Source organism: Giraffa tippelskirchi, chromosome 6, assembly GCF_054371585.1.
Source record: "Giraffa tippelskirchi isolate mGirTip1 chromosome 6, T2T-mGirTip1v1.2.pri, whole genome shotgun sequence".
Lineage (NCBI taxonomy): Eukaryota > Metazoa > Chordata > Mammalia > Artiodactyla > Giraffidae > Giraffa > Giraffa tippelskirchi.
In genome coordinates, this window is record NC_137280.1 from 24,759,153 (window position 1) to 24,772,954 (window position 13,802).

General features: G+C 34.6%; 1 protein-coding gene across 1 annotated transcript in view; it reads left to right on the forward strand.

Moving 5' to 3' along the window:
- The window catches only part of PKHD1L1 (PKHD1 like 1), a 165,327-nt gene that overhangs the window by 10,710 nt on the left and 140,815 nt on the right, over nucleotides 1-13,802 (forward strand). The window contains exons 4-9 of the mRNA XM_081503071.1: nucleotides 902-1,010; nucleotides 6,659-6,716; nucleotides 7,969-8,062; nucleotides 11,082-11,135; nucleotides 11,719-11,792; nucleotides 12,916-12,958. Coding sequence (XP_081359197.1) covers nucleotides 902-1,010; nucleotides 6,659-6,716; nucleotides 7,969-8,062; nucleotides 11,082-11,135; nucleotides 11,719-11,792; nucleotides 12,916-12,958 — 432 coding nt within the window. The remainder of the gene's footprint in view (nucleotides 1-901; nucleotides 1,011-6,658; nucleotides 6,717-7,968; nucleotides 8,063-11,081; nucleotides 11,136-11,718; nucleotides 11,793-12,915; nucleotides 12,959-13,802) is intronic.

Here is a 13,802-nt window from a genome sequence, read left to right on the forward strand (position 1 = left end):
TTTTCTGATTATCAGTTATTATTTTTGACTTCATGATGTTTAGACTATTTTATATCTTTATTATATTCACTTGTAGTACTCTTTCCACACACTGGCATGATCAAAATGTTTTCTATATCCTTTCCCAGGTTACTAGAGCTATTATCTAATCATTATTGATCTCTTTTAGAAGATAAATGGCCACTATTAAATTGCAATGATGCTCCTGAAAATATCAAAATTATACCTTCCTATCTGGTTTGATTAATTTTGTTCAGAATCTTGACATGCTCATTAAGATTAAAGATGATCATTTTGTAGATTGACATTTCAAGTTCTTTACTATCAACTCAAATTGATGTTTGTTATTAGCAACTTAGGAGAAAAATTAATCATTTTAAATGACCACTTTGAATACTGAGACAGGTAGCCTGTATTCCAGAGGATTCTATTTGTATTAGGCTTGTTGACTGTTTTGCAGCTTACTTAGGGAGAAACATGATTAAAACTTTTTAAAAAGCAAAGCATAAAATAATTGTACCAAAGTGATATGTTACAATTTTAAATGATTGTTATTATTGTTTTTCTTCTCAATAACCAGTGCATTGGTCAGAATAAGCATTTGCCTGAGATCCATGATGTGAGAATTTTCAGTACAGAGTTCAGGATGGAGAGCATCTTTTCATAATATAGAATTGAATTGAATTGCACAGAAGAACAATCAATTTTGAATTTAATTCTACAACAGCACAGTTGTACAACAGCGACTTAGCACACGTGCACACACATACAACAGTTAGAATTTCAGACACTTTTTTTTTTAACCAAAATGACATGTAGTCTGGGGTGGTATTTTTTATGAATGCTATACATTAAATAACAGAGTTTTGCATTTCGTATGTGTTTTCCATTTGCCTTCCAGAGCAATGCCAGAAGATTCCTACACTGTTAGAGTCAGTGTGGATGGGGTTCCTGTTACAGAAAATAATACCTGCAAAGGTCACGTCAGCAGCTGGGCCTGCATCTTCAATGTAGGTGGCATTTCCTTTCTGACTTACGTATAAGGGATTTGTACTTGGTTTCTTTCAGAACTGGATTTTTATTTTTTAATTTACAAATTATTATTTATTTCCACATTAAAAAATTTACTAGCATGTAGCTAAGGATAATTTCACCCAGTTTAAATTATCTTCTATAGTAATAAAATCTTACCATTTCCTGTTTTGCTTTTCAAATTAATTTTATTAACTAATTCAGCTTTTTTACTTTCAAATTACTTTCTTGTTCATACTGTTTTTTCACTTTCTCCATTTCTGCTCTTACTTTGATTTCCCTTTTTCTGTTTTCATCAGACTCAGCTTCATTTTATTTTATTTTTTTAAATATTTATGTATTTGACTACAGTAGGTCTTAGTTGCAGCATGTGGGATTTTTTTTTTTTAGTTGTGCCATGCAGAATCTTTAGTTGTGGCATGAGAACTCTTAGTTGTGGCATTGGGATCGAGTTCCCTGACCAGGGTTCAAACCCAAGCCCCCTGAATTGGGAGCATGGAGTCTTAGCCACTGGACCACCAGGGAAGTCCCTTATCTTCATTTTAAATAGAAACATAATTATTTTCTCTTTCTTTGTATTTTCTGATGCAGTGAGTGCAAATGTGACTGCATGTAGACTAGAATCATTCAAAATTTAGTTACCCTAAATATAGGTGTTCATAATAATATATTTTCTTCTACAGACCATCTCATGTAATTTGAAAATTGTATTTATGTTTTAAGTTGTTGATTACTGAGTGCTGTAACATTCCAATGTAAGACAAAATGCTGAGGAAATTAGTAATGACTTCTGTCCTCAAGAAGCGCCTATGATTCTCAAACATATGATTCCCAAATATCTCTGGCTCACTTTTCTCTCCCTAAATGGGGAGCCATCTTTTGTTTGCCTGAATAAAACACCTAAATGGCCCCAAAGCAACCTCAATTCAACTAATCTCAAGTTGGATGTCTAGTATTCCTCCTTAAACTTATGTTCAGTTGCTCAGTCGTGTCCAACTCTTTGCAACCTCATGGACTGCAGCACGCCAGGCTTCCCTATCCATCACCAACTCCCAGAGCTTGCTCAAATTCATGTCTATCAAGTCAGTGATGCCATCCAGCCGTCTTATCCTCAGTCATCCCCTTTTCCTCCTACCTTCAATCTTTCCTAGCATCTGGGTCTTTTCCAATGAGTCAGTTCTCTGCATCAGGTGACCAAAGTTTTGGAGCTTCAGCTTCAATATCAGTCTTCCCAAAGAATATTCAGGACTGATCTCCTTTATGATGGACTGGTTGGATCTCCTTGCAGTCCAAGGGACTCTCAAGAGTCTTCTCCAACACCGTAGTTCAAAAGCATCAATTTTTTGGCACTCAGCTTTCTTTGTGGTCCAACTCTCACATCCGTACATGACTACTAGAAAATTTCTGATCTTTATCACATGTCTCAAGCTAGAAGCCTGTTACATCCTTAGTGTCTTCCTTGCCTTCATCTTCAGCTCCAGAGCTATTCAGAAACCAAACCATGATGATCTAACCCTCCAACTTAGCTCTGAGGTTCATCGGCCCCTTATCTTCTTTCCTGCCATACCCTTGGTTTTAATTCTGGTCTTGTCATTTCTCACCCACTATCGCTGTGGCCCGTTGGCCTCTCTATCCTTTTTGATGGCATTGTTCAGATGCCACATTCAAAACCATGCATATTATTATGTCTTTCCCCCACTCAGTATCTCTCCTTTACCCATTATCTGTAGGTTTCCTCTATTATTTCATAGTCTAGAACCAGTTGTTTCCAGAAGTGTCTCCTAACATTCTCCCTGACCAAGAACCCATACATCTTACTCACTTCTGCTTAGCGAGTCCTGCTCTTTGCTCGGGACTCTGAAAATTCCCCCATGCAGAGCTAAGTGATTTCCCTTGTGTTCCTCAACTGAATAGTGGCTCAGTGCTATTCAGGGTTCATATACAGGCTTCATTATCTACTCTGACTTGGTCATAGTGAAACTCTGCCTCAGTTTCTTCATTTTCTATAAAATGGAGATATGTAAAATGGAGATTATCTCATCACATCATGTAAAATAGAGGATTAAATGATATTAATAAGGTGACCAGAAAGAACCAACACATAGTTATTACTATATAATGTTTTTTCTATATATCCCATTTATTACTATTTTAGCACCTAATCCACTGTGCAGTGATGATATTTTAATGTGTTTTTCTCAGTTAGAGGGTTTTATTAAACGTTTTGTCCCTAGAACAAGCATAACATTCAGCACTAGGCAGGAGCGCAGGTTATATTTGCTGACTGGTGCTCTGTACTTTTTCTCTGATTTAAGACAAAAATAAGAGATTTAATGCCATGCAATTAAATCTTCTTAAATTATTTTTGTCTTTTAATAATTTCGAATTTTAGTGGTGTGTGGTCTGAAAATGTAATATAGAAAATTAAATTTTTTTTATTTAACGAAGTTATAGTTCTCCATAATGAAAAACTGAACCGGTTCTACAAGGTTAATTAAAAACAAACAGGACCTCCTTGACTATTCACTCCACCTCATGCTCATTCTCCACATTCCCCAACTTTCAATAACTTTAGCTTTTTATTGTGGTATTTCTAAACAAGAAGAATTTTTGTGGTTTTTAAAAAATTGAAAAAATATTTATTTTGGTTTCACCGGGTCTTTGTTGCTGCACTGGCTTTCTCTAGTTGAGACAAATGGAGGCTCCTCTTCATTGCAGTGCGCAGGCTTCAGTGATTATGATACAGGGGCTTAGTTGCCTCAAAGCCTGTGGGATTTCCCCAGACCAGGGATTGAACCTGTGTCCCCTGCAGTGGCAAGCAGATTCTTAGCCACTGGACCACCAGGGAGATCCGAAGAGTATTACTTTTAATGTATGTAGAAGTATTTCATATTACCTATTGTGATATTTCTAAATAATAGGCTTCTGATTAAGAAATATGTTTATTGCTTTTTCTGAGTCTTTAAAGTTTATTACATACTTTATTCTTACAATGGAAGATGAGATTTTAACACCTGTTTCTCTACATCTATTCACCAGTACTGCATAACACGAGTCCCAAGCTTAGTAGCTTCAAGCAGCAACTATTCATATTGCTTGTGTATCCATGGGTCAGCTCCGTGGTTCTTCTGTTCTGTTCAGAGCTAGACTGATCTCTGCTGTGCTTACTCCTCTGTCTGTGGTCAGCTGTGGGTTAGGCAGGAGGCTTTGCCGCTCTTGACTGGGTACTTTGGAGGGCTTCAGCTGGAACAATCCAGCTAATTAGGCTTTGTTCTGTGTAGTGTCTCTGCCCTCCACAAAGTAGCCCAACTTATCAGATACTAGAGGCAGGGATCCCTCAGAAGAGCAGAAGCGTGCAGGGAGTCTTTAGGCCTAGTCTCAAAAATGTCATGCTACTTGTACCACATTCTAGCGGCCAAAGCAAGTTCCGAGCCAGTCTATATTTACGGCTCCCACTAAGAAGAGCTGCAAAGACACATTGCAGGTGAGGATATGGGGAGAGGAAGATGATAGCCATGTTTGAAATAAATCTGCTACCCCTTCCCACCTCCAACACACATATCCTTCCACTCTTCCTTCTCAGTTAGATGTGCCCCAGTTTTTAGTTGCTTCCCAGGTGGCGGTAAAGAATCTGCCTGCCAGTGCAGGAGACACAGGATGCGTGGGTTTGATCCCTGGGGCAGTTTGGGAAGGTCCCCTGGAGTAGTAAATGGCAACTCACTCCAGTTTTCTTGCCTGGAGAATCCCATGGACAGAGGAGCTTGGTGGGCCACAGTCCATGGTGTTGCGAAGAGTTGGACACACACACAATCTTTTAAATATTCATAACATGGCTTGGTATCATGTAAAATACAATAAAAGCATGACAGCAATGTCTGGTTGCTTTAAAAGTCTCTAAGTGCTTATTCTTACTTTTTGTTCTTGCTGAGGACCAATAACTTTTGCACACTTTTATTGAATTGTTTAAAACCCGTTACAAAATTACACATTTGTAGCATCTAATTGTCATACTATTTTCTAATTTTATCATTTTCATGATATTTCATTCATCATGGTAAATCATTATCCTTGACTGCTGTTGTATTTCAGGTTAATTATTCTTAATTTTCAGAATCTTCAACCTTCTTTTTCTGTTTTCTATAAAATAATTTTATCTGCCATCTTCACTGATTCTTTGCTAGTGGTGTAGTAAGTTGAAAATCTGTTTCTGATCTGTCTCCTCAGATTGTAATAGTAACTAATCTGTTGTTTAATATGCACTCTTCATTATTTTTTGCTCAGATATAACTTACATGAGTACACTTTGACTTAGAGAGATTGATTTGCACACAATTTGGCAGTTCCTCTGGCTTCTCTTCCTCTACCTTCTCTATTATTCTACCTCTAAAAGTGGTGTTTTGCCCAAAATAAAAAAAATTTAAAAAGTGGTATTTTGACTGGGTGTTTTACTTCTTACTACTTTTACATAGATTCTCCATTAGGCATTTCTAAAGTGTGAAAGAATGAGTCCAAAGTCATCCTTAGCCTCAAAGTTCAAAATTAATCTCTTATTGGCAGTCTGAACAACAACAACAAAAATCTGTCCTTTTACTTCAGGTACCTGAGCGTCTTTCTTTTAGGTTGTTCCTGAATGAGAAGGAGTGGGGAGGGGGACAGCTGCCATTCACTGAGAGTCTACTTCGTGCTCGGTTATTTTGCTTGTATAATTTTTGTATCCATGCAGAGGTCATCCTTTTCTCCACCAGCGCTATTCCTCCTCCAAAAATGTCAGTTATTCCTTTAAAATCCTGCCCATGTTCCTGTCCTCTTCCATTTTCTGAAGCACCCTTTTCTTTCTGCAGATGGACTCTTCTTGATCTATTTCTAGCTTGTTTTCTCCTGTATTATTTGTTTCCAGGTATGGATTTTGATCTGCATGTATCCCAGTCATTGAGGAATCTTTATCAGCCCATCAATTCTGCTTTTTTCCTGTTTAGAATTAATTTTATTTCTCAATTATAGTACATTTCCCTTTTGTGGTAATTATTTCTCATTTTTTCTTTTCAAATGAAGTTGGCATATGTTTACTTGATTGAATAATAGTAGCCAATGATTAATAAAATGTTGATTTTACTAATGTGTCAGGTGGTGGTCTAAGTATTTTTTGTGTAACTCTGGAGAGTTATCATGAGCTTAGTTACTAAAACTTATTTTGATGAACTCTTCCCAAGTTTTGCTTCTATGTTTTTGAAAAACGCTTTGCTATTTTTTCTTTATGAGTATAACCCATAAAGGGTGAAAACCCATGTAGGCTTTCTTTAATTTTATTCCACCAAATTCTTAAAAGTCTTTACTTGACAACTTTATTACTGTGGCTTGGCTTACACTGATGACAAAAGGCTGATTGAATTTTAAACCTTCAAAAAGAAACACTTTGAAATGAAAGATGATTTTTAGGGACAGGCAAAAAAATTTTGAATAATCAGAGTAATATTCTAAACTTTATTTCTTATATATAAAAAAGAATATTTTCATACTCTTATTATGGCTGTTGTTCAAATATTATATAATGAAAGAAGGAGATATATTTCGTAAAACTAGGAACAAGATAGAGATAAGATTATTTATCAACAGTATTATTTTGCAGGCAAAAAGTTTCAGAACCCCAACAATAAGGAGCATCACACCTTTATCTGGAACTCCAGGTCTGTTATATAACAACCAAAATATCTTTTTTGGTTTATAGTAATTAATTTTTAGTATGTAAAATATATAATACCTAAAAATTTATAAATAGCATTTTCTGATTATAAAATAAAGATTGTTTAATGCTTTTTAATAGCTGCATCTGAACCTATTATATTAAACTTTCCCTCTATTGAATGTTAGTTGGCTTCCAGTGTTTTTTATAATAACTATAGTTGTATCAGTTTGTAATTCCAACAGGAATATATGAGCATGTCCTTCGTTTTAAACCTTGACAATTCTAGGTACTCTGTTTTTTCAAGAATTTATGCGAAAAATCTACTCCTGCACCAGCCCCTAGGGGACTGACCCTGGCTTCACATCCTCCAAGCTCAGTGGACATTGGGTACTGGGAGACAGAAGGGCTTTTCTCCTTTTCCTTTTTTTATAAAAAGCATTTATGTGAGAAGTATTGTAGGGTTTTTTTCTGAATTTTTCCAGTTCTTTGATTTATGTAATTAATTTTATGTTCATTAAAGATTTTTATTTCTTCTTTTCATGAATTACCAATTCATCTCTTTGGTAATTTAAGGCTAGTCATTTATTTCCATATTAAGTTGCAAGAATTATTTGTATTTTAAGACTGTATGTCATATGTATGTCATATTGATGGGAAACATTTTTTAATTTATTATTTGCTTTTTAAATCTATTAATGATGTTTCTGTCATCATTTAATTTTTGTTATTAAATCTATAGATCTTAACTTTGTTATTTCTCCCTTCATTTTATGCTCCCTTCATTTTATAGTCAGGATCCCACTATCCTGACTATATAAATACTACATAAATTTACTACGTAAAATTTTTCTTATTTTTCAAGAGTTTTTGTGGTTTTATTATTTATATTTAATTTTTATTTCACCTAGAATTTACTTCATTTTTTGATATAAAGCAGGGATCTTATTTACATTTTCTCAAATAAATCACCCATGACCCAAGCAATATTTATTGAATAATTCATCCTATCTTCCACAAAACACCTCTTAAGCTATAAATACTTATAGATACCTCTTTAATACTACACATATTTATTTATGGTTTATTTTTTTTTTTACTAGAACTTTCAGAGCAGTTCTAAACAATATAGTGAACACAAGATTGAAGTGTCTGAATGCTGGTTTTATTGGGAAAATCTGTAAAGTTTTAATATTAAATGTATGGGTATACGGATAGATGGTCTTACACTGAGTCTGTACTCTGTTTGCTTTTAGGTACACTAATAACAATCCGAGGCAGAATCTTCACTGATGTCTATGGAAGTAACACGGCACTAAGCTCAAATGGGAAAAATGTGAGGATTTTGAGGTAAGTTTTTGATGTGGAAACAAAAATATTCTTATAACGCATAGATGAGATGTGATATCCCATGAATAATGGGTCCAATGGTATTAAAAACCACTACAATGTGATTAAATTCCAGTATTTTTCAGCCATATCATGCAAGGAAAAATAAACTGTTGCATAGTTCATTGACATAGAAACAATGGCCATCATTGTTAACCAGCTATATTCCAATACAAAATATAAAGTTAAAAAAAGGAGAAACAATGGCCAATATACTTTTCTCTTCTGGTCTGACAAAACTGCTTATTTTTCTATGATGGACTTTATTAATAGGAGGTACATGGAAGAAGTCTAATAGTAATGGAGCTGAAATCGCAGAACCTCATTAATGGAGAACTTTATTACTTCATCGAGCTGCCTCATTTTGCACATATTAAAAAACAAACAAACAAACAAAAAACCTCTGAAGCCTGGAGGTCCATGGCTTAGTCAAGGTCAGGAGGAGAACCCAAGTCCCCCAATAGGCATTTCGGCACTTTTTCTACTGCACATGGTGTATGGGAGAGAGCTGAAACTGAAAAAAGTCAATAATGTATTAACAGCCTAGGATTTGAATCCTAATTCCTCCATGTTCTAACTGTGTACCAGATGGTAACATTGCTGGTTGCCAAAAGTATTGTCCACATTTTGGGCAGGAAATAGCAATGCCACTAGAGTTATCTTCCTGTAGCATTGGTGGGGTTATCTCGGTCCTGCCTTAAAAGACCGGAAGTCCTCCTCATTTCCTCTGTAGTTGAAATTTACTTCTCTTTAAAACAAAGGAATGGATAGAAATTATTTCTTGAAATCACAGAATCAGAGTCAGACAAGACTTCAGAGGTCAGGCTACCCAGCCTCTATATTCTGGTAACCCTGAGATACTATATATAAATATAGAAAAAAATTCACACAGAATCGAATCATAGTTTCCAAGATACTTCATGCTTATTGAATACATGTATAAAATGGGTAAATAGATAAATTAATATTCAGCACACATATATGTACATATGTATATATAATTTTATAAAACATGCAATTTGAAAGATTTTGATAAATGAAATAAAGATGATTAGTCTGGCATTCTATGGGGCAGAACTCTCAATTAAGTCACATTTGCATGAATTTATAATATTCTGGAAATATTTTTATTGATTCCTTATATAAAATAAAAGGATTACTAAAATAAACAAATATTTAATATTTTATGTGAACCGTTTAGTAAAAGTATTTTGTCTATTTCTGTATAGTTGAGTATTATGAATGTTTTATATCTCAATTCTTAAAGCAGATTTTCTAAGTCATCCTTTTTCTAATGATGCCAGAAAATAGAAAGTTTAACTTTCAAGTGATTCATTTTTTCCTCCTCTGTAGTTGAAATTTACTTCTCTTTAATACAAAGGAATGGATAGAAATTATTTCATGAAATCACAGAATCACAGTCAGAAGAGACCTCAGAGCGGGCTGCCCAGGCCCTATACTCTGGTAACCCTGAGATACTATTAATATATATAAATGTAGGAAAAAAAAAATCACACATTGATCTATAGGCAAAGGTTACAGAACTGCATTTCTCTCGTTTCTATCACATTCATTGTGACACTGGAGCCCCCAAGGCTCTCTCTTGTGCCTGAATTTTGTAAGTGGGAGCAGTGAATGGGCTGAGACCGAGCACTCAAGCTGCTTCTGCTTCTCACAAGCTTTATTATCAGTTTGGCCAAATCTCCACATTCAGACCAGGTACAAATGATAGAGGACATGCAAATAACTCAAGGACCTAGTGCCTACTAAAGGAGCTTTTGGTCTAAAAGATAGAGTGAGGAAAAAAAATTAAATATATGTATTTAAGGGCAAATAGGGTAATAGTACCATAGAAAGGCAAACCCACACCACTGTAGGAATTACAGGGTGTGGTTAAGAATGTACACTGGAGCAGAGCTTTCTAGGTTTGAATTCCTGCTCTACCCCTTCCTGGCTGCAGGCTTGGGCAAGCTACTTATCCTCCCTGGCTCAGCCTCTTCATCTGTAAAATGGAAGGATACTAGTTGCTAATGTGTAAGTACTAACGCATAAGTTGCCAGGACTAAATGTAGTAATGCTGTAAATGCTGGCTGCTAAGTTTGTTATTTATTTGCAGTGAAGCAAAAGTTAGAAAGAGAATATGAACTCATACATTTCTGTAATAAGTATAGTAATTCGGTTTACTTTCTTTGTAACCTAATGGAATGATCAAATGAAAGAATTTGTATGAAAAGTATATTAAAAAGTTCAAAGTTCTCTGCCAGATATGCTATTTTTTTATAATTCAGGCTTGTATCTAGCCTTATTTTGTATCTGGATTTGCTGTCCCAGAAGCTGGGGGTTTAGTCTGGTGCTGCAAAGAATGTGACAGCTGTCAGTTACCTACAAGCCTCCAGTATCACTGGGTTCTATCAGCCTTAAAGTAATAGGTCAATCTAGTCAGCTGGGGAAAGAAATGTGAAGGCAGATTTTCCTCTCGGCTTCTAATCCTTCTCAGCCTCTTGTTCCCATTTCATTGGCACTGATTCTATTAGACATTCTTTTCATCCCAATTACTTTGTGAGATGTGAGCCTTATTTAACTTATATGAAACTTAACTACAAAATTATATTTTGTATTGGAATTAATTGAACTTCAGATGGAAGAGTCCCCATTATCTACATTTGCTATCCCTATAGTATTAATCACTTTATACACACCAAATATGTTATGATTATCACATTTATTGTCATTCTTCCCCAGTTAGATTGTCAGTCTTATAATGGCAGAGATCTTGGCTCGCTGATGTGCTCCAGCATCTAGAGCAAAAACTGTAACATAATAAGTGGTCAGTAGATGTTTGTTGAGTGAAAGAATGATGGATACTATTAAGTGATTGGGAGAAAAAAAAATAAGGTGGCAGCAAGCTTGGTGGGAGGAGAGCATTTTGAAATAATATATTAAACACAACTTGATCTTTTCCAATAAAATATTTATACAGAGTTTATATTGGAGGAATGCCCTGTGAACTTCTCATATCACAATCTGATAATTTGTAAGTAACTCGAATAATTTTCTTTAGAAAAATAAATAGTAGATATAAACATACTAGATTTAAATAGTAATTTCTAGCAATATTGTGTAACCAAATGCTTTATAACACAGTATAAACTGTGTTATTTTATATAGTAATTTATCAGTCATTGATATAGTTAGATGTAACCTGATATCCACTATCTCCAGTGTATTATGATATAACTGTTGTTTAAATTATTTTGAGAAAAGTGTTTTGAGAAATGTTTATCAAATAATTGTTTCACTTGGTAGTGTTTTAAATTCTTTAAAAGGAATATCAATGGGGATGACCAAATTAATGACAAAAAATTTAATTTTTAAATAACTTCAACGAAGACTTGGAAATATTTATTCAAATAGCTTCAGCTAAGACTGGGAAATATTTACTCAAATAACTTCAGCTAAGATTGGGAAATATTTTTATTTTACAAAAATCTTTGTTGTAGCAACAGTTTCTGTCCTGATACATATTCTGAAATCCATAAGATTTTTTGAGGGAAACATAATATTTTAAAACTTTAATGTCAATGTAAACTTTGAAATTGAAATGCATATCTTATTAGGTATGGTCTAAAACTAGATCACCCAAATGGAGACATGGGTTCTATGGTTTGTAAGACGAGTGGCACTTACATTGGTAAGTGTTGACCATCATTTATCATATTCTCAGAAATGCCTGATTCTGTTGCCTTGTTTGGTATTCTCTTAGACCTCTCCTGTAGCCTCATCCCTTTTTTTAAAACTAGCACTTCCTGTTTACCTTGGCTTATTTTCAGCATCACGTAAGCGTGTATGAATTACCTTTTTCTAAGATTTACACTAAAGTGTCTTCAAGTGTCTTTTTTTCATTCTTCTGTCATTTAAATGATTCCATTACTAATTTAGCTGTTTACCTGTAGCTTTAATTTTACTCTGATTTTTACTCCTTGCTCTATATACTTCAGAATCATAAACATTTTAGTTAGTTAATGAGCTTTATTCCTTCTGGTGACTCAGACGGTAAAGAATCCACCTGAAACTCAGGAGATCCAGGTTCAGTCCCTGGGTTGGGAAGATCCCCTGGAGAAGGGAATGGCAACCCATTCCAATATTCTTGCCTGGAGAAGTCCATGGACAGAGGAGCCTAGTGGGCTACAGTCCATGCGGACACGACTGAGAGACTAACACGCGCACACACCCACATACACACACACAAATATATACATTCCTTCTGCCACACAGCCTTTGCAAGTTTCCGGTCCTGAAAGTTTCAGATAAAATGTCATGTCTTCGAAAAAGCCTGATCCCCGGCTTTACATTCTCAAAGTTCGTTCTCCTTTTCCCTGTAGCTTTATCACAGTCTTTAGTTCTCTGTGTCATTGCTTTTGACTGACTATATCCTCCGTTTGACAGTGTGCTCTTTAAGAGCAAACCGTGGGCTAACCCTGCCCCTCTCAACCCGTCGCTGACCCAATTAAATAGCTGTTAAATGAATGAAAGAAAATTGAAGGAAATATGATTACATATATGTTATTTTATTCTTCATTCATTATTGTACTTTGTGAGGTTTTCCTGGGTACAACCTTGAGACATCTTATTTGTATATCTTAAAGTAGTAGGTGTTTCTTTAAGATATTTCATTTTCATTTCTTTAAGGATTAGTAGATGGTTGCATAATTACGGTGTTAATTTTCTTTGCTTTTAAATCAGCTTTATAATATATAGTTATTGTTCTCCTGTGATTGAGAATGTAATTGATTGTATATTTTAATTAATTCCAGGTCATCACAATGTCAGCTTCATCTTGGATAGTGATTATGGAAGGTAGGTCATTTTGTAAATAATAATTTTCATAATTGATTCAATGGGGAAAATAAAATAAAAGTGTATATTTACTTTGTGCTATATATCCCTAGATTAAAAACTTAATTACTTTCTAAAAAATTAATCACTTTACCCAAATTAACATTTAAGGAGTCTGTAACTCCTGTTTACTCATAATTTGTATCTCAGAAATGGCCTTTCAGTTGCTGGGAAATCTAGCATTGCCTAAAACAATAAATAAAAAAAAAATCTTTGATTGTGATATGAAAAAGTGTTATTTTATGTTTTGTAGCCCTTCTTGTTTATAAAATTGTTTTGATAACTAATTAATTTTTTTTGAATGTAAGAATAAATAAATCTTCATGGTTAATGTTACCTGATAATGATTTTCTCTTAAAGTACCAGGACAAATAGAATTGTGAAAGATGGTAGTTACAGCTTTTAATCGTTCATTCTAATACCAATATTAATAACTTATATTTATGATTTCTAGTAAAACTAGAACTTATTTCCAGATATCCTAATTTCAGTCAGAAAGACCATCACACACTTATAGAAACAGGAGAATATGCAAATCTCAATGCATGTGGCAAGTCTCATAGATAATAATAAAGAACCTTTAGTGGCAGGCATGGCATTAAGCACTTTACATATATTATCTAGCTTAATACTCCCAGAGAACCTATAAATTGGATGTTTTCATCTATCCCGTATTGCACCCTGGGAAAACGAGACTTAGGAACATTAAATGATTTGCCTAGGAATATGCAGCTGGTAGGAAACAGAGCTAAAATGTGAACCCATGGAGTCTGACTCCAGGACCTAAGCCTTTCATCCCGGTGCT